Source organism: Podarcis erhardii (assembly GCF_964252035.2).
Source record: "Podarcis erhardii genome assembly, chromosome: 8".
NCBI lineage: Eukaryota > Metazoa > Chordata > Lepidosauria > Squamata > Lacertidae > Podarcis > Podarcis erhardii.
The window spans coordinates 62102150-62121675 of record NC_138499.1 but is presented as its reverse complement, the minus strand read 5'-3'; the positions used below and the strand labels follow the sequence as shown (position 1 = coordinate 62121675).

At 41.6% G+C, this 19526-nt stretch overlaps 1 protein-coding gene across 3 annotated transcripts in view; it reads right to left on the bottom strand.

Annotated features, from left to right (window-relative positions):
• Positions 1 to 19526, bottom strand: part of JARID2 (jumonji and AT-rich interaction domain containing 2) — a 190667-nt gene that overhangs the window by 37946 nt on the left and 133195 nt on the right. For all 3 annotated transcript variants that reach the window (XM_081873349.1, XM_081873350.1, XM_081873348.1), the window contains exons 4-5: positions 9689 to 9858; positions 1868 to 2044 (exon numbers count right to left, since the gene is read on the bottom strand). In XM_081873349.1, coding sequence (XP_081729475.1) covers positions 1868 to 2044; positions 9689 to 9858 — 347 coding nt within the window. The remainder of the gene's footprint in view (positions 1 to 1867; positions 2045 to 9688; positions 9859 to 19526) is intronic.

The window sequence follows — 19526 nt, the reverse complement described above, 5'->3', positions numbered from 1 at the left end:
CCCACATCTCCTGGCAGGGATCAAACCTGTTTCAGTGTCAAAATCAGGCTTGAACCTGAAATGAAATGAGTCAGAGCCAAAGCTCTCAGATAAAAGAAAAAGGAGAGAGAAAGGAGGAGGCATTCAAGTATAAATGTATGTATATCTATGACTACAGATGGATAGATATAGTGTAAACAAATATTCTTCAAGTATTCAAATATTAAATATTAACATGTAATGTTAAAATAAGACTATTTAAATAAAAGGCAGGTCATGGATGCAACTGCCCTCTTCCTTCCAACTGGAAATATTCTGTTACAAGATAGGGCAAGGCAGATCTCCTGTTATGGTCTCAATTAACTGAGGGAAGCATTTGGATATATGAAAAGAGTGGTTATTGGCAGCAGTTCTTCACAGGGGCATGGTGAACCCCACCCTCCTTTGCAGAATGAAACTGGGAAGAGGTTTAGCTTTCACCTGCTACTTTCATTTACTTCAGTCAGAGAAAGTGTTTGCCTCCATGCAAAAGGAGTTGCAAAAAACGAAACGTTTCCCTCTGCCAAGAGACGCTGACCAGGCATCCCCTACAGGACACAGCAAAGGGAGAAGGGGGCGTGAATGGCAAGAGAATTTATCACTGAGTCCCAGGGAAAGAAAGTAGAACTGATTTACTGTGAAGGTGCTGCCAATGTCAATAGAATATGTATGACTTTGGTGGGGGTATGGGAGCCCAGGTATTTTTTCATCCTGGCTATCAGAGCTTAGGGCTTCAAGCTACTCAGTGCTGAATACATTTTTCAGGCTCTACTGACAAGGCGCTGATCAATTTATCTGGATATGACATGAAGGCCGTGTGAAGAAAATACATTGTGACTCAGGCAGCTCTGCTGATTTGCAAGAAAGTAATTGATGTGATCCTACAGGAACAAAAATGCCGCATTAGTGACAGTGCTAATGTATTAACCTAGCAACTAGGAAAACAGGATCCCAAATAAGAGAGAGGAAAAATAATGCAGTTTACAGGACACACGTCTTGCTGCCACTGGCTTCACACTGTGGGTTTTGTTTTTAACAGAAAAGAAAGGAAGAAGACACATAGGGAAAACATTAGGTGTGGGCTGAAGCCAACAGAATTAGCCAAAGGATTTGGGGGCCTATGGGGAAGGGGCAAAGCTCAGCCGCACAGCACCAGCTTTTCTTCCAAAGGGCCACCACTCCAATGCCTCACAACTCCAGATGTGAGAGACCCCTGTCTGAAATACTGCAGTTGGAGTTGCCAGTCAAGAGTTGACAATACTGAGCTAGATGGGCTAACGATCTGACATACAGCAGCTTCCTATGAAACTAAATTCATTAGGTAGTAACTCAGATAAGTTTTACTCAGAGTAAACACAATGGAATCAATGGGTCTAACTTGGTCATCATGCTGATTAACTTCAATACTCTTAAGAAAATATTATTTATTAATTGCATTTATAATTCCACCATTTCTCCAAGTGGAACAAGGTGCTACCCATCTTCATTTTAGCCTGACAACAACCCTGAAGGTTAAGCTAGTCTGAAAAATAGTGGCTGGCCCAAGGAGGGATCTGGACCCTAGTCTCCCACGTCCTAGTCCAGTACATCACACTGGCTCTAAATAAATCGTACCTGCATGCCAGTCATCACCACGAGCGTTTAAACAGCTTGATATTTGCTCCATTCCCCAAGAGATAAGAGGGGGTGGGGGTGGGAATACATGATAACATTTAATCTTCATACTATTTGCACAAGTACAAAGTGACTGGAGGAGAACTCAGTTCAGCCTTCAGATGCCATCTTTAACTCTAAGCACACATAGCCTGACACATCACTGTCAAATGAAGTTCTATATTTAAGGACCTACCATGCCCATTTAGAACGTGCTTCTGTGTTTTCCCTTTCCTGGGGGTCGACTGGCATGAAGACGAAGCATTGTTTGTGGTCAGCTTCGTGTCCTCTGCTTCTTCATCTTCTTCTTCCTCTTCCTCCTCATCCTGAGAGCTTCCAAAATATACCATGTTGCTGGGCAGGGCAGGAGAACCTGATACCAAGACAAATGCATTAAATATCATCTGATTGCACACAACTACTAACCTCAGTTAAAACATGGGCTATGAGCAATCAGTTAGGACTTGTGGTGGATGGGTGACGGCTGATGAGCACATTGGGGGTTTAGGGTGCCACTTTCCCCGTCTCTTCCCACCTGTTTCATAAATAGCAGCGCGGCACACAACATTCAGCAGGGGAAATTTACAGCTTCCGCTCTTTTAACTGGTGGGAGCCAATTACCTATTAAAGATGCCTATTTGGTTTGGGAATCTCTTTTCTCATGTAGCACTGGTTTGCTCACATAAACCACTGGGTGTGTTTGCTAAACCCATTTTAAGTGGCACTTTGGCAGCTTAGCCCTTTCTGTTTGTGGATAATGGTGCCTGCCCACAAATGCAGCTAAAAGCCAAATTACATGTGAGAGTGGCAGGCTCTCTTTCACACAACCAGCCCACATTCTGTGTGCTCCCTTCTTAACCCTTAACGACACACTGCTTTATATGGGAACAGGACAGATAACTGAATGACTGCCCCATCACACCTAGGCTTGACCCAAATATCATCTACGGGGAGAGAACAAGTTTTTTCTCTGAGGAAGTCTCTAGCTTAGAACTTGCTTCCTTAAATTTTTCATAAATGCAGGATGAAAACAACAACATTAAAGACCCAGGCGGTTGCAGGGTACTCCATTAATAATACAATAGTACCTTGGTTTTCAAACAGCTTAGTTCTTGAATGTTTTGGCTCCAGAACGCCGCAAACCCGGAAGTGACTGTTCCGGTTTGCAAACTATTTTTGGAAGCCGAACGTCTGATGGGGCACCTGTGGCTTCCGATTGGCTGCAGGAGCTTTCTGCAGCCAATCAGAAGCCGTGCTTTGTTTCCAAACGTTTTGGAGGTTGAATGGACTTCCGGAACGGATTTTGTTCGACTTCCAAAGTACGATTGTAGTTAGATATGGCAGCTCTTGGCTTCTGTGAACCAAATTATGATGGGTGCTCTTTTATCTTTGTGGATTTCAATTTAATTATAGCTGAAATGCAACTTGAACCATTTATTTATTTTTACCCTGCTTTTCAGTCTGGAACACATTCACAGGATAGCTTACAGGAGAGGTGGGGGGAGGGGTGTCATAATACAAATTCCAACGTGTTGTGGAAATTGGTAACCACCATTAAAAGTTATCCAAGAGTAGATTAAACAATTTAAATGTTGGCTGGGGCAGCTGAGTAAAGAGTTCAAGAACATACAGGTTCCCCCAACTCTGGTCTAAACAATTACCCACAGACAACAGAGACAAATCAAATGCAACAGCTCAACACTCAGCATGGCAGAGACAGCACATTAAGTAGGTCGCTGAACATTCGACTGAACTATGTAATGAAAGAGCTTTGGGCAAGCTTTCAAGTCAAACAGAATTCCTTATCAGGCTGACTGGGAAGGCAGGTAAATATAAAACAAAAGGGGAAATGTAAGCAGGTATGTTAAGAAGTGATGCTGTTACTGGCAACTTTAACAGAAAATCACAAATACCACAACATTTCAGGGCCTCCAGAATAATTTTGTTTCCTCTCGGCTTGATATAGGTTGCTATTTAAAAAAGAAAACTGCCTCAAGCCCATCAGCAGTACAGGCAGCATCTGTTTTGCCAAAAGCAGCGTTTCACTGCTTTCCAGGATTACCTGGCAGAGTGTCTGCACTGTTTACTGAAGTGAAAACTAAATGTTTTCATCTGCACAGAAATCAAACTAGGACGTTAAACCTCCACAGAAACCATTTCAGCCCAAGAGCGTTCTGTGTAATTTGGGCTGTGGGTTTCTGGAAAAACTGGATTCTTCTCTGCAAATCATGTGGTTCTCTCCTTTTCCCTTTTCTAATACTCTCTTTCTCCTTGCAATTAAACACAGCCCAGCTGTGCACTTGAAAAACACTAAAACAATTTAAGCCGTCACAGTGATTTAGGGATGAAGTCAGGTCAAGGTATGTGGGCCTTAAGCCTGGCCGAGTAAACACATGGTATGCCAAATGCTACATTTCTGAAGAATTAGGGTCCCCTCACACACACACCCCAGTGCCTTTTGACAGGAGGCTCCATTTCATGAGTACACATATAGGTGGAAAATCCTGCATAAGCTGCATTGCCTGCACCTCAGCACTCAGGATATAAAGCCTGACTCACATTTATGTTGGCACCAAGGCCTCAGTGTAAATAGAATGTGATCTATTTAAAGGCTCGTTTTATACTTGCCAGCATGATGCAAAGGACCCGTAGTGTAAGTGAGATTCTGGTCTGTAGCCTCCAAGGGAAAAGAACGACTGTACATACACTGTTACTCTCTGAGAAGTAATCACATAGGGCAGAGTTTGCTGGTGCCTCAATAAACAGGAGAAGCGGGTGGTTGGGTCAATTTAAAAGTCTGCATGCAAGGTGAGGAGCAGAAAGACAGACTGCCCTTCAACGCATGTGCCCTCCATCACTAGTGGACCATGAACAGCCTGGTATTACGGCTGTGACATACAGCCCAATCTTCTTAACCCCCCCCCCCCATCCTTTAAAGCTCTAGTGAAAGCAGTGGAGCATGGGACAATTGTTTATCCTATGGGAAAGAAATTGGGGGGAAACCTAAGACCCTGTTTGTTCTTTGTTGGAGATGGGGAGTGGAGTAATTGATTGGCAAGAATCTTGCACTAAAAGACCCAATTCCTGACCCCTGACCCCTCTTCACAGAGGGGACAAGGGGGTGAATGGCATTATCATGAAGAAAATAAAATTAAAACTTTAAACAAGTTTGAAACTATCATCATCATCAGGTGAAGCAGGGTGGGAAGAGACATTTAGTCTGCATAAGATCAAAGCACCTCGATCTATTTAACTGAACAATAATATCTGGGAACACTCAGAGCCAATTTTTCTTTCATTTCTGAATTCCAGAACTATTGTCACTGTGCAAACAAATTTAGAAGAAAGGTGTGTGCATGTTAATAATCTCTTTTCATAATAAAAGTGTTCCTAGCCAATGTGGATTATATGCTTAAAGTCTCACGCACTTGGTTCCCGCATTGCTTGTAAATATACTGGTGATATGATTGCAGAAAAACTGCACGTGAGCACAAACCTTGCAGCACCCACAAATCAGTAAACTTTCCACCCTCAAGCAATTTATAGAGATGAAAATGGGGACACTATCAGATGAGGCCAAAGGGGGGAGAGGAACGATTGAGAAGGTGGAGCATGGAAAGATCAGTAGATAAAAAGCAGATGGATGAAGTAAAAAACATGCACAGGTCAATAAATGAATTCCTGCTAGAAATTTATTCCTAATGACCCCATTATACAGTGTGTCATTTGCCTGGGGTTAGCCTACCAGATAGCGACCAAACTTTTAAACACTCACCCCATTAGACATCTTTAGGTACTAGGAAAAAATATTCCTCTTCAACCAGGCCTTTGGCTGATTAACATTCCATGTCCTTTTAAGTGTTTGTTGGAGGGGTGGGTGGTTTATGGGTGTCTTATTCTTATTATGCATTTTGTGTTTTTATTTTGCATTTTTATGCTGTGAACCGCCCTGAGATCTTTGGATAAAGGGCGGTCTACAATTTAAACAAATAAATCCGCTGATGCAAATACAAAAATTAATGAATTCAATTAGTTCTGTATGTTAAGCAACTCTGTATATTCATTAATTAAATAAATAAATGGTGTCCAGCTCCCAGAAGAACAGAAACTGGCTGCAATTACTAAAACTAAATTTAAAATAAATACTTGAAGAGGCCACTCTGACTATGCACAGAGATACTCTTATTATTACATATATCCAAGGACTGAATTCTTGATTCAAGAGGTTTGAAACTTAGAGCTATCAAAGGCTTAGGGTCAATCAATAATCCTATTTAACTACATAATTAGCCAATTGTTACTACACAGTATTTTAATGCAGATTAAAGTTTGAATCTTCTGTTCGAATACCAGTTTTTCTCTGCTACCTACCAAAGGCTGATGATTTATTGTGGTGAAAATCATCAAAGGCAAATCCTGAATCAAATAACTATAGGCAGGCTGCCTATCTGAAGATTCGAGTAGCTGAAAGGTGTCAAGATTTATTACTATTGAGAGGAAGAGACTGCTTCGTGCTGTTAAATGCACACCTCGTTCCTTTTGAATATGGGAAATTTTGAGGCATTTTTGAACTTCAAATATTGCCCATTTGGGGTGGGGTGGGGGAGAGAATTAGGATTATGTAGTGTGAGGTCAGCTTTCCTCCCCCCCCCCCCCCCGTACATATCACACAGACAAACTGAGGCCATGAAGCAAGCAGGAGCCCATTCCTCTCCTCCTGGATTGCATTTTCAAGGAGCCTTTTCATGATCACATCAGTAAACATGTAGTTTGCTTTGGAATGTGCTTATTCAGCTTTGTTTAACCTGTGCCCAAAATGAATGCAGCTTAAGAGAGACCCTAGTGTTACTAAGGAGGCTATTATTATGACCCAGTGGGGACAGGAATGGGGAGTGGATGGGCTTGAGAAATTCTTTGTGTACAGTTCAGTTGGATACAATGCTTTAAGCTGCATGACCTTTCAGAGGTTAAGCAAGGTAGGAGGGCCATCCAAATTTTAGGGCAGTTGGGTTGTCAAATAAGCACAGAATTAAACTGTTAACATCCTTGGAAATCAAAGTGCTTAATATAGTTTTAATGTTCATTTGAAAAGTAACTAATGAGGCTTAACTTAATGTCCTATTTTACAGAGAACAGCACTCTATCTGGTCCAAACCCAGTTTAATGTAAGAAAAACAAGCAGTCGCCTTGAAGTTACTCATCAACAGTTAGCACCTGTTAGTCTGTGCAGCCAGATAGGTCACCTGATCATAGTCTTTCTCACTATGGGGAGATGAGTTTTATTACTATTTAAATTATAGTGATTACTTCTAAATTTGCATCTATAAATATGCATTTACATCTAGCATATGCAAATGTTACGCAAAACACTCCAGCCATTCTGCCTTGGTAAGTCTGAGCCTGGCAAGAAAGGGAACTGGCAAGGTCACTGAATGAGGCGCCTTCTGAAACCAGGCCTCAACTTCAAGGAGGTTTGGCCTGATTTGGAAAGGGCCTGGGGAAAGGAACTCTTCAGTTTGCCTTTCTGAACCCCAGCAACCCACGATTCAGCACCACTATCTGCTTAGGGGTTTTTTTTGCGACCTGCCTCCTTTGCTCAATTTACACTCCTCTGTTCCATTTTGGAACCGTTTTATGTTTATTTTATATTTATATTTATTTGTTTTAAAGTTATGTTTGTTGTAACCCAACCTGGACCTCATAGTGAAAGACAGGTAATAATACATTTTATGAATGAATGAATAAATAAATAAATAGCTCATATTAACAAATAGCTCAGCATATTGTAGCTCATATTTGCCCCAATTTTTACAAATCTTGGACAAGAATTTAACCACTACCATTATCTAGGAGGAACCTGATTCTGCACTGGAGCTTTTGTCTCTACCCTTCTGCTTTACACTAAGAAGGGATGGTGAGGGACTTCTGCATTTGGCTGCAACAGAAGAAATGGTGTTGTCACAGGGGAACTTCCTCTTCTCAATTAGGTCACACACTAACACTGTGCAGCCCTTGTTCTACCCAGTATCAAACAGTCCAGACCAGATGTGGGGAACTTTTGCCCCCCCATATGCCAATAACTAGAGATAACTGGAGTTGTAGTTCAGTAACATCTGGAGGGCCAAAGATTTCTCACTCTACAGCTTTTAGATTGTAACATGTGATTACGTTAAAACAAATCTTATAAATATAAGAACAACAAACACTAAAAAAAACCATTACTATGATATATTAACAAACTCTGCTATCTCTTTTTAGGACAAAGTATCTTAGCACATTAAAAAAAAAAAAGACTGGAAAAAACCATGCTGCTTTCTGGCTGTCACTGTGTTCTTTAAAAATGCTATTTTAAAAATGAGTCTAACATACTTTTGGGGCTATTTTTAAAGTTAAAGTAAGCATGCAAACGTACCTAAATAAAAAAAGTGCTTCAGTGTAAATTAAATAATCCATTTTAAAGATTGATTTTCTAAAAGTGATGTGCTCGGAATTCCCCACCCATTTGGCTACATCCTGTTAGTTATTATGGTTAGAAAACACACACACACACACACACACACACACACTTCTATATTCCCTGAAGTGTTGAAAGTCAATTGTAATTCTTCATGTAGTTTACAGAGGAAGAGCAGTGGCTGGGTAGCACTAGCTGCCATTCTCAAAACATCCTCTATCTGTGTGATACACAACTCAGGAAAGACAGCACTCTTTGGGGTTAACCAACTTGAATGAAAATGTACCTGGAAGTTAAATTCTATTTTGAGAAGAGCGGATCCAGCTGCTATTTCGCTAGCAGTGTAAAGGAAGATTTATGCGTGTCTACTATATAATCCATCAACTGTAATCCCACTCCTAGCAAAAGGTCTTGATCAACTATGCAGTAGAAGAGACTATGAGATGGATTCTAGACTTAGTCATGCTTCAAGCAGACCCACTGAAATCATGGAACATAAATGACTAACTAAAGTCTGGATCCAACCCTATACCTATAGGGCATGTTTATGCTTATTTTGGAGGGTTGTACACTTAGCTAACTAAACTCTGTGTAAAAAAGCAGCTTTAGCAAGAAATTTGTAAGTTTTGGTGCTTTAACCCCAACATTTAGATCTTTCTCTGCTCCAAGTAAAAAAGTTCCAAATATGTATTTGCCCTCAAAAACAGATTTAGAGTCCCCGTGGGTTTTTAATCTTTATTTTAAAGATGCCTTTTGGAGGTATCATAATTTAACCTCTGTGCCTCCAATACATGTTGAGAACCTCACACTTGGGATGGAGTCAGTGAAAGATCAATGTGGAACAGGGGCAATCCATAGCAGGGGGGAAGTTAAAAAACCTCAACCTTGCACATCTCCACTCAAAATTCCTTGAGTGGCTGCTCTTCTCTTAGGAAATGCAGCTGTTAGGATTTTGTTCCACGGATACGCACATGACATGGAATTCTGTCCTCAGCCATCAGACAGAATTTAAAGGCTGAGAGGAAATTTTGGTTAAAATTCATCAAATTATTTGCAGAAAACATTCTATGAGATAATACAGTGGCACCTCTGGTTGTGAACGGGATCCGTTCCGGAGGCCTGCTCGCGACATGAAAAGCCCGCAGCCTGAAGTGCCGTATCTGCGCAGGTGCGCGGCGTGATTTGGCACTTGTGCACATGCACGGAGCACGATTTAGCGCTTCTGCGCATGTGTGAGCAGTGAAACCCGGAAGTAACCCTTTCCGGTACTTCCGGGTCACCGTGGGACGCAACCTGAAAAAATGTAACATGAAGCAAACGTTACATGAGGTATGACTGTACTGCTTCCAAGTCAGAAGCAGAGAAGGTGCACTCTGCAGTGAGGAATATGGATTTTCCCCACCTTCTTCCTCTTCCCTGTCCTCAACTTTCCCTTCTTCCTAAATGCTCTTTTCGAGCACTTTTGGAACTATGTAATGGGGAAGAAATGAGTATCTGGAGTGTAAATCTTAAAAGTTCATTTCCCCCCCTACATTGGTATGCTGGGATAGGGGACACACTTACCTCGAAGGCAGAGAAATGTAAGGAAATCTTCTGTCTTGGGCTTCCTTTTGGAGAGGTCAGAAATCTGTGTAGCTGGAGGGGGCAATAATGGCTCCACTATCTTTATTGGAGTTGTGCTGGGACTGTTTGGCTGAGACTGAGCAAACTTTCTTTGTGCTTGCAGCCTTGGCCTAAGAAAAACAGAGGAAAACAAATGCAATTAGGAAGGAAAGGCAGCTGAAGAGAAGCAAAAATTAAGTCAATGTGAAGGGCAAGATTTTAAGCTAATGCCAATATAGCCGTCTGATAAACATGCCAATTCTGTATATTTTTGAGCACTGTAATTGGTTATAAATCTCACAGAAATATCAGGTTGCTTTAAAGAAAGAAAAAAACCCTGTAAAACAGCTTCTACAATAACCAAGGGAGGTTTCATTAGGAGGAGAATTAAAACTGCAAATAAACAGCAATTTTTAATACTTTGTGAATATCACACCCAACTTTATATGGAGAAGATATAAAACTCATAATTTTTTAATACCTGGAAACAAATGAAAAAAAGTCAGAAGGATGAGAAATATTAGGTAAAAGCAGAACACATGCAATATATATATTTAAAAAGTAAACTTTCTTTAGATGATGATGATGATGATGATGATGATGATATGGCATGGGCTTTTCCATTTTTGCAGCAATAGCAGCACTGTCTTTCACTGAATAGGCAATTGATTCATAAACTCCTTTGAGAGCCCATTCATTTTTTTTCTTTGTACTCTGAGACAATGGGCACGTACAAAATTCATGAGCTGCACATTATGTTTGCCCTGTGAACATATGCTCTTTTAGGCTCTTGTCCCTTTCAAATACACATGAGCAGCGAGAAGAAGAAGAAAAAAAATCACACCTCTCTTAACAAGTCAAGCTGCTCAAAGCACATGGTTGTATCTTCTATAATTTCATGTGGCTGCATTCTGTGAAGTGAGGCATCATCTGAAATGTAGACCACTCTGGAAGGGCATACAACATGGTTTCTTTCCATACCACATCATTCAGGCATACTGAATGCACTGCCTATTTGAACATTACCAGAGCGGCAAGGATATGGCCACATGGAAGCAGCAACTATGTCACCCTAGTAATGCAAGAACAGTTCCTATCTATGACAGTGACACAGAACCTTCACAGTGGGGCAATCTTGTTAAGTTCCCAGGAAGACAGTTCATTAATGATGGATAAATATTGCCATGCATTTGAACTGATCCAGAATATGAATAATTAGATCCTGGTAGAAACACAGGTAATTTGGCGATGTCCTCTGTGCCGCCTTTGGCCCACAGAAGACCTTCCTTCAAACTAGATTCCCTTTACAGCTCACCCAATTCAATTGGATTATGTGTCCCTGCTTAGCTACAGGATGACTGCAGAGTCTATGCTCCTCGACTAGCTAACGCCTTTGGTTTTGTAAGAGTTGCGGCATCTCTGAAACCAATGCCAAGTTCATGTCATTTCAACAGCCGAAAATGAATGCTCTGCTGGTTTCCCGCCAAGCTGCTGTCATTTGCATAAACACTCCCAGATTGTCCCTTCATACACCCTTAGTGAGAATTAACACATGCTTGTTCACATTTTTTCCCTTCCATAATACTGCATTTTATATCAAGCATCAACCACAGTTCTCCACAGCATAACCAATTTTCTCACAAGTACACATGCAAGGTTCCCCTGGCACAGGAGGATAAAGGCCAGGAGGGGTAGGGGGGAAATGAAAGGTTCTTCTTAGGGCACAAAATATGCCCTAGCTGTTTCCCATTTAAGACATAATGTTTTGTGTTCCCTCCCCACAAACATCTGGCGATTAAGCTGATGATGAATCTGGGAAGGTTATGGTTTGTGCTTTTGGTTTTGTGCTAGAGAGACCTAAGAAACACAGAGGTGAAACATTGGCTATTGAGAAAGACAAGAGGCAAAAGGGGAAGGGGCAAAAGCTTCAATCCCACCAGGAATTACAGCAGCATTAGAACTCAACCCTGCCAGCGTAAAGAATGTGCCACGGTGATGGAGCCAGAGAGGTCTGGGTACAGGGCAAAGCAAAAAGGCAATGTCAGGGCTAGTCAAACTTCAAGCAAGAGGGTGTTCCATGTTCAGGGCACCACCACTGAGAAGGCCTGATCTTATGTCACCACCTGATTAATTTCCCCCCTAAGGATCAGAACAGGCTGGTACAGGGAGAGGTATTTCTTCATTTGTACCCTCCTTTCCTCATAAGAAGCCCAAGGGGGCTGCAAACATAAAATTCAAAGTATCAAATACAAAAACATTAACACTCTAAAAAGGAAAACAGCAGCAGAAAAAGGTCTCCATCTCCAAATAAGCCTATGAAAGCAAATACAATGAAACAGCCATCTAAAAACAAAAGCCTGCTGGAAAAGGAAGGTTTTTACTAGCTTCTAAGGTAAAGGTAAAGGGACCTCTGACCATTAGGTTCAGTCGTGGATGACTCTGGGGTTGCGGCGCTCATCTCGCTTTATTGGCTGAGGGAGTCGGCATACAGCTTCCGGGTCATGTGGCCAGCATGACTAAGCCGCTTCTGGCAAACCAGAGGAGTGCACGGAAATGCCATTTACCTTTCCGCCGGAGTGGTACCTATTTATCTACTTGCACTTTGACGTGCTTTCGAACTGCTGAGGCAACATTCCTCTGGCAGCTCCGGAACTTAGGCACAGCTACAGAAAAGGCTCCTCATTGGTCCCATCCAAGAATATTTCAGGGAATGCTGGCTGGGAGGCTCATAACGCAGAAAGTGGGCCTTCAGATACCTCGGTCCTAAACCGAACCACACCTTTTCCCAAGGCCACACGGCTCACCAGCCCTGCTCTGTGCCCCCCCCCCTCCGAGGGCTACTGACTTGCTGACATGTATCCTTGAACTAGGATAATACCTCTTGGTTGTCTGTGTGGAGATGTGTGAAGGAGGGTGTACAAATGCTTGACTTTTGTGCCTGGAATGTAGCCTACATTAAAAGGGTACGAATTACATCTGCTGCTAACCCACATTTTGCCTCTGGCACCACCTACCCACTGGCATGCAGGCCTCCCCCCCCCCCCGGTTGTTTCTGGACTTTGAAGGTCTGTGGACTATGAATAAATTTCTGTTGAAAGCAGCAGATAGCAATGAAGCAGGAGTATAATAATTTCAGGAGAATTAAATGATTAGGAAAGTATGCAAAAATACAGAAATTAAGAACTCAAAATGGTACCGAAAATAAATTTTAATAATACCTTTTCCAGAGGCACTGAAGCAATAACCATCATATAAACAAACCATAATAGTTTTTATTATATATGATCAGTAATTATTAAACAATTCCGTTTTTTAAAAAAACTTTATAATGCACAAATCATACCTTTAAACAGTAATCCTACACCTCTACTAAGCATAATATAAACCAATTAATGTCATCTAGCACACTAGTTTCTCATCACAGAACCAAAACTCTGAAAAATCCTCATTATAAAATCACCTAAATTATAATTATGTATCCCTTTAAATCAATAAATCCTTTCAGAAATGAAAATGGGGCCGTGAAATTATGGAAACAGAAAATCCTTTCCTTAAACATTTGTTTTCTGAATGATTGAGAGACACAGCCTAGTTTATGAAAAGTGTTATGAAGATATTAAAAATATAAACCAATGTTTTCAAGAAGTCAGATTCAACGCCAGAGTCAAGATCCTATGCAGACGGAAAATATGGACAGCCTTTGCAACAGTCTGGAATTATCAAGACAATATGATTTAAAATAGATGATCTAATTCAGCCAATATATATTCTGCACAGGAGGTTAGCTTGGATGATTAAAATGGCCTCTTTGGTGGCCTTCGGACTATGAAATTATATCAGGCTGCAGGATCAGCTCTGCTCTCGTACCATGAAGATATTTATAGCGTATAACAACATAAATGGTTTAGTCACTAGCGGGCACTCATACGCCGGAGTAGCACACAGCTTCTGCTGACTACTGTGCAGAAACTGACCAGCATCCACACCTACATATACACAGGATGAAGAAAGGTGGCAGCCATCTAGCAACATAGTTCAAAGGGTCAGGACATAAATGGTTAGTAATGGAGCTTAGGCAGAGTTTCAATCTCTTAGTAAAGAACCCAGTAACTGCTTTGTCATTTGACAGTTAGGCTGTATTGTGTTGTTTCTAAGTGTGGCTGTGTGAAAGCTATTTTTCAATTTGGAATGGGTATACCCACAAACATTTAGTACATTTTTACCACTCTCTCCAACCTTGTACCACAGAATAGCTTAAAACGCAATGGTTACTTGCAATGAACTATAAAAGTATTCTAAGATTTGCAGATGACACCAAACTGGGAGGGGTGGCTAACACCCCAGAGGACAGGATCACACTTCAAAACAACCTTGACAGATTAGAGAACTGGGCCAAAACAAACAAGATGAATTTTAATAGGGAGAAATGTAAAGTATTGCACTTGGGCAAAAAAAATGAGAGGCACAAATACAAGATGGGTGACACCTGGCTTGAGAGCAGTACATGTGAAAAGGATCTAGGAGTCTTGGTTGACCACAAACTTGACATGAGCCAACAGTGTGACGCGGCAGCTAAAAAAGCCAATGCAATTCTGGGTTGCATCAATAGGAGTATAGCATCTAGACCAAGGGAAGTAATAGTGCCACTGTATTCTGCTCTGGTCAGACCTCACCTGGAGTACTGTGTCCAGTTCTGGGCACCACAGTTCAAGAAGGACACTGACAAACTGGAACGTGTCCAGAGGAGGGCAACCAAAATGGTCAAAGGCCTGGAAACGATGCCTGAACGGCTAAGGGAGCTGGGCATGTTTAGCCTGGAGAAGAGGAGGTTAAGGGGTGATATGATAGCCATGTTCAAATATATAAAAGGATGTCACATAGAGGAGGGAGAAAGGTTGTTTTCTGCTGCTCCAGAGAAGCGGACACGGAGCAATGGATCCAAACTACAAGAAAGAAGATTCCACCTAAACATTAGGAAGAACTTCCTGACAGTAAAAGCTGTTCGACAGTGGAATTTGCTGCCAAGGAGTGTGGTCTCCTTCTTTGGAGGTCTTTAAGCAGAGGCTTGACAACCATATGTCAGGAGTGCTCTGATGGTGTGTCCTGCTTGGCAGCGGGTTGGACTCGATGGCCCTTGTGGTCTCTTCCAACTCTATGATTCTATGATTCTAAGAAGTAGCTGAAGAGTCTGCTACCTGCTTTCTTTTCATTTCTTCCAGTAATGTTTTCCCTTTACTACCTGATAATACAGATAACTGACAGAAGCAGGGAATCAAAAAAGTCTGTCCATTGAGGATGGAATCATGATGATTGTCCATAATGGAAAGTAGAGATATTCCTCTTAACACCCTGTAGTCCACCGCCTAGTCACTGAAAGCTGAGCCTGGTTCTGTCTGCACAGATCAATCCTGGGTTCCGTTTCTGGGTTGCATTCAGTGCGATAAAACATTCAGAATGTGCTTTTATACTGCTGAATTGTAACTCATGTCAGCCACAAAGGTGATGGCAAATAGCAGCCTGAATGAACATTTACACAACAAACCACTGATCAACCAAGGTTTTAGCAGAGGCCTGGAGTGCTTTCACTGTGACAGAAATAACAGAACTTGCAAGTTTAATAATACTGTTTAAAGCAGGGGTGATGAACCTGTGGCGCTCCCAGTGCTGTTGCACTCCAACTCCAATCAGCCTGGCCAGCATAGCCAATGGGTCAGGGATGATAGGTGTTGTAATCCAACAACACTTGGAAGGCCACAGTTTGCACCAATGGTTGTTGTTGTTTAGTCGTGTCCGACTCTTTGTGACCCCATGGACAAGAGCACGCCAGGCACTCCTGTCTTCCACTGCCTCCCGCAGTTTGGTCAAACTCATGTTAGTAGCTTCGAGAACACTGTCCAACCATCGTGTCCTCTGTTGTCCCCTTCTCCTTGTGCCTTCAATCTTTCCCAACATCAGGGTCTTTTCCAGGGAGTCTTCTCTTCTCATGAGGTGGCCAAAGTATTGGAGCCTCAGCTTCAGGATCTGTCCTTCCAGTGAGCACTCAGGGCTGATTTCCTTAAGAATGGATAGGTTTGATCTTCTTGCAGTCCATGGGACTCTCAAGAGTCTCCTCCAACACCATAATTCAAAAGCATCAAATCTTTGGTGATCAGCCTTCTTTATGGTCCAGCTCTCACTTTCATACATCACTACTGGGAAAACCATAGCTTTAACTATACGGACCTTTGTAGGCAAGGTGATGTGTCTGCTTTTTTAAGATGCTGTCTAGTTTTGTCTTCGCTTTTCTCCCAAGAAGAAGGAGTCTTTTAATTTTGTGACTGCACCCATGGTAGATGGAAACAAATTGCTTAGCCTGATAGAAATACAAGACCTGAAACTTAGTCTGGTAAATGGCACATTGTGAAACATGTGCATGATGGGAGGCAGTAAAAGAGAAGGGGGGAAAGCAAGGAGAGAACCTACTGTGAAAAATGACTTTATTGAATTTTGTTTCACTTAATTACTCTAACACCAGTTGAGACACAGCATCAGGTTTCAACTGAAGTACCCACAGTTGTCTGAGAAGCCTGCCCACTTTAAACAGTTTCATCTTAACCTGGGGAAGCTAAATATAACTGAAGTCAGAATTGCTATAGCTATGCTAACCACTATACCACCTCTCTCACCATCAAGGAAATACATCAAGCGAATAGTAAGAGAATCCATGCAAGTGATGCTGAGACAAAACCCCACACATACACTTAGCAGAAGAACAGAAGCATTCCCATCCCACCCACCGTTCCCCTCCCCCGCTTTCCCTCGCTTTTCTTCCCAGCCTAATACTGCATGCAACACTAATGTCTCACAACAAATGAAACTGATCTGTAGAAAACACAACTTGAAAAAAAGAGACAATGAAAGTATTTTTGTAAACTAAGAAATCTTTAATAAAAAGAATTGCTATAGCTTTATTATGTTCCCGAAGCATCGTCATGGAAATCTCAACCACTTATTGAGTTAGTATGACTGAAACAGTCTTTACTATTGATTGAAAAAATAGTCTTTACTATTATTTGTTTCCCCCCAATTCTGTCTGTTTGTTTATTATTCATTATTAGATTAATTCATCTATGTTCAGTGATGTTACTTTTTATATTTCTAATAGAATATTGTACAAATGGAACGTGTGCTAAGGCGCATGCGCGCACACACACATGTGCACACACACACACAAACGATGTCAATGATAAACAATAAAATAAAACTGAATTTAAAAATGGAAGTTTCAACATTCTAAATGAGCATGTAAACACACAATACACTTGTAACGTATCCAAATGATTGATTCCAAGTGTACTCCAAGGTATCTGATCTTAAACTTGGCATGACAGTTCCACAAGCCCCAATTTAAAAAGCAATCATGTGAAATACAGCCTACAAGTAATGGATGCAAGGAGGGGCAACGTGCCACCAGGGAAAAGGGAGAATAACTGTCTTCCTCCCTTCCCCTTTCCCCCTTTATTCCCAAAGGTTTCCATGGAGGTGCACTTCAGCATATGAAAGGGGGAATGCTAAGCCTACAAAAGAGGGGAAATTGCTTGGGAGCAGAAACGGAGTGACCCTGGCCTATCAGAATGGTCTGCATCTGGAGGCTGATAGAGGCAGATGGTTTCCTGATGTTTCTTGGGGGTTTCCCATCTGATATGACCTGTGGGCCTGTTGGTAGCCTGCTTGACCTCTGGAATTTGGATGTGACCTGGACAATTAACTCAATTACTCTTAAGACATCCTTCGCCTGTCTTGTAGCAAGGGACCCTCTCCTTGATATTTTGAGGAGCTGGCTGAACTTAAGCTGAGAGACGGCTAAAGTGCAAATGGCAGAAGACTCAAAGAGACCCAATTCAATCAAACACAGGTTACAGTCCATCTCATCGGTGGTGGATGGCAGTGAAGGGTTCATACTTTTCTGCTATGATTATGTCTGCTCAGCATAGGTGGTAGAGCATTTTCAGGAAGGGATATCAGGTGAAATCATATAAGGCCACTAGTCAGGCACTAGGTGCAAGTCAGCTGGTGTCCTGCTCTTAGCCTACCTATGAACAGGTCTTGGGTGGGGCCATGAAATAGATTCCAAAAATGCCAATGGGTCCAGAATGTGGGAGCTAGACTGTTATCTGGATCTAACAATTTATGGTAGTTTTGTGTCAGCTGCGGCTGCCTATCCCTTTGTTTCCATGTTCGATTTGAGGCACTGGCTTTGGTCTTCCAAAGTCTAAATGTTCTGGGCCCAGGTTATCTCAGGAATCACCTCCCTCCACCTCTGTTTAAGAACTTTGCTCAGTTTCTGCGACCTACTCATCGATCCACCAGTAGCAGAGTTTTGCTTGGTACAAAACAAGAAAGAGAAAGCACAGCTCTTGGATTGTGGAAACCGAATTATGAAATTATCTCCCCAGAAAGGTATTTTTGCTCCCAGAGGCAGTTTTGTTTAAGTGGCCATTTTTAAGCTGAAACCTTGTAAGACTCATTTTATTGCTACTGCCTGTTCATCATAGTTTTAAACAGCTGGTATTCCACTGTCATTTTAAATTATTCTGTTCTTAGATGGTTTTTAGTTGGTAGATGTAAACCACCTTGTGCCTGCTTGCCAGAGAAAGGTGGGATAAAAGAATGTTGTTTTATTTATTTTTAATTTATATATATAAAATAGGTGCATGACCATGTTGCAAACCCCATTACTAAAAAGCAGAGGTTTTTTTACAGCCAGAACTCAGTTACAGCACATCTCAGGTGGTGCCATTGCCATTCTTAGAGAATGAAGGAAGTGTTCATGGTGAGTTCCAGCACCTCTTTTCCTAGAAAAACAGCATGGCTAAAAAGCATAAACAGAAGCACAGACAAACACCAGGGCTGGGTTTCCACAAGAGGATTTCCATCCCTTCTATTATGCCTCCTTTCAATTTCAGCAAGCACAGATAAATCTTGTCATGTATCAGCTCCCCAAAATACACACATATGAATGTGCACACACACACACCCCAAGTCTGCCAGAGATCAACAATAACAGCAATGCTGTCTACGTTATTACATCCATTCTCTCCAGGGTTGAAAGACTTCCTGTTCAATTAATTCCTTCATTAATTCCTATCCGTTTGAGTAAATTTTCCCTGTCTGCCAACAGGAAGTGATAAAAGTCACAAGGTCAGTTTGCTTCAGGGCAGCTTAACCTCTCCTGAAGGTTACTGTCTGCAGTCTCAGCATACTAGAAACCAGATATCTGCAGCAGCTCATTGGTCCTTTTAATAGGTTCCCACCATCTGGGTCCTAGTAATTTCTTCACATTCCATCAGAAAAGGAAGGCAAAACTGTATGGCAATCATGGTCAAGAAACAAAAGGCTGCAACCCCTGTTAATATATTAAGGAATTTAATATATATGCTTTTCTAAAACATGTATTAAAACCAGAAAAAACCCTAGCACTAGCGGTCATATAGTGTAGTATGATAAAACAATAAAGCATAGCAAAGTTAGTCTGCATCATATAAATATAGTTTTAACGGTTATGACTGGCTGTGGTTTCACAGCATGCGAAAGCTAGAACTAGATGCGGCAGCACAATGAGATGGGGATAAGGGTGAATCGGTCTTTGAGGGTCTTTATATAGCAGTGGATAGATATGAGAACACATGACTACACAGGAATTACTCAACTTTGCACAAAACAAAAGGGCAATCCAGACTAGCAGACATGTATTTTGCCATGGCCTGGTAATAGCCTATTACATCACTGTGCAAAGTGCTGTGTTTAGTCCTTCAAAAGC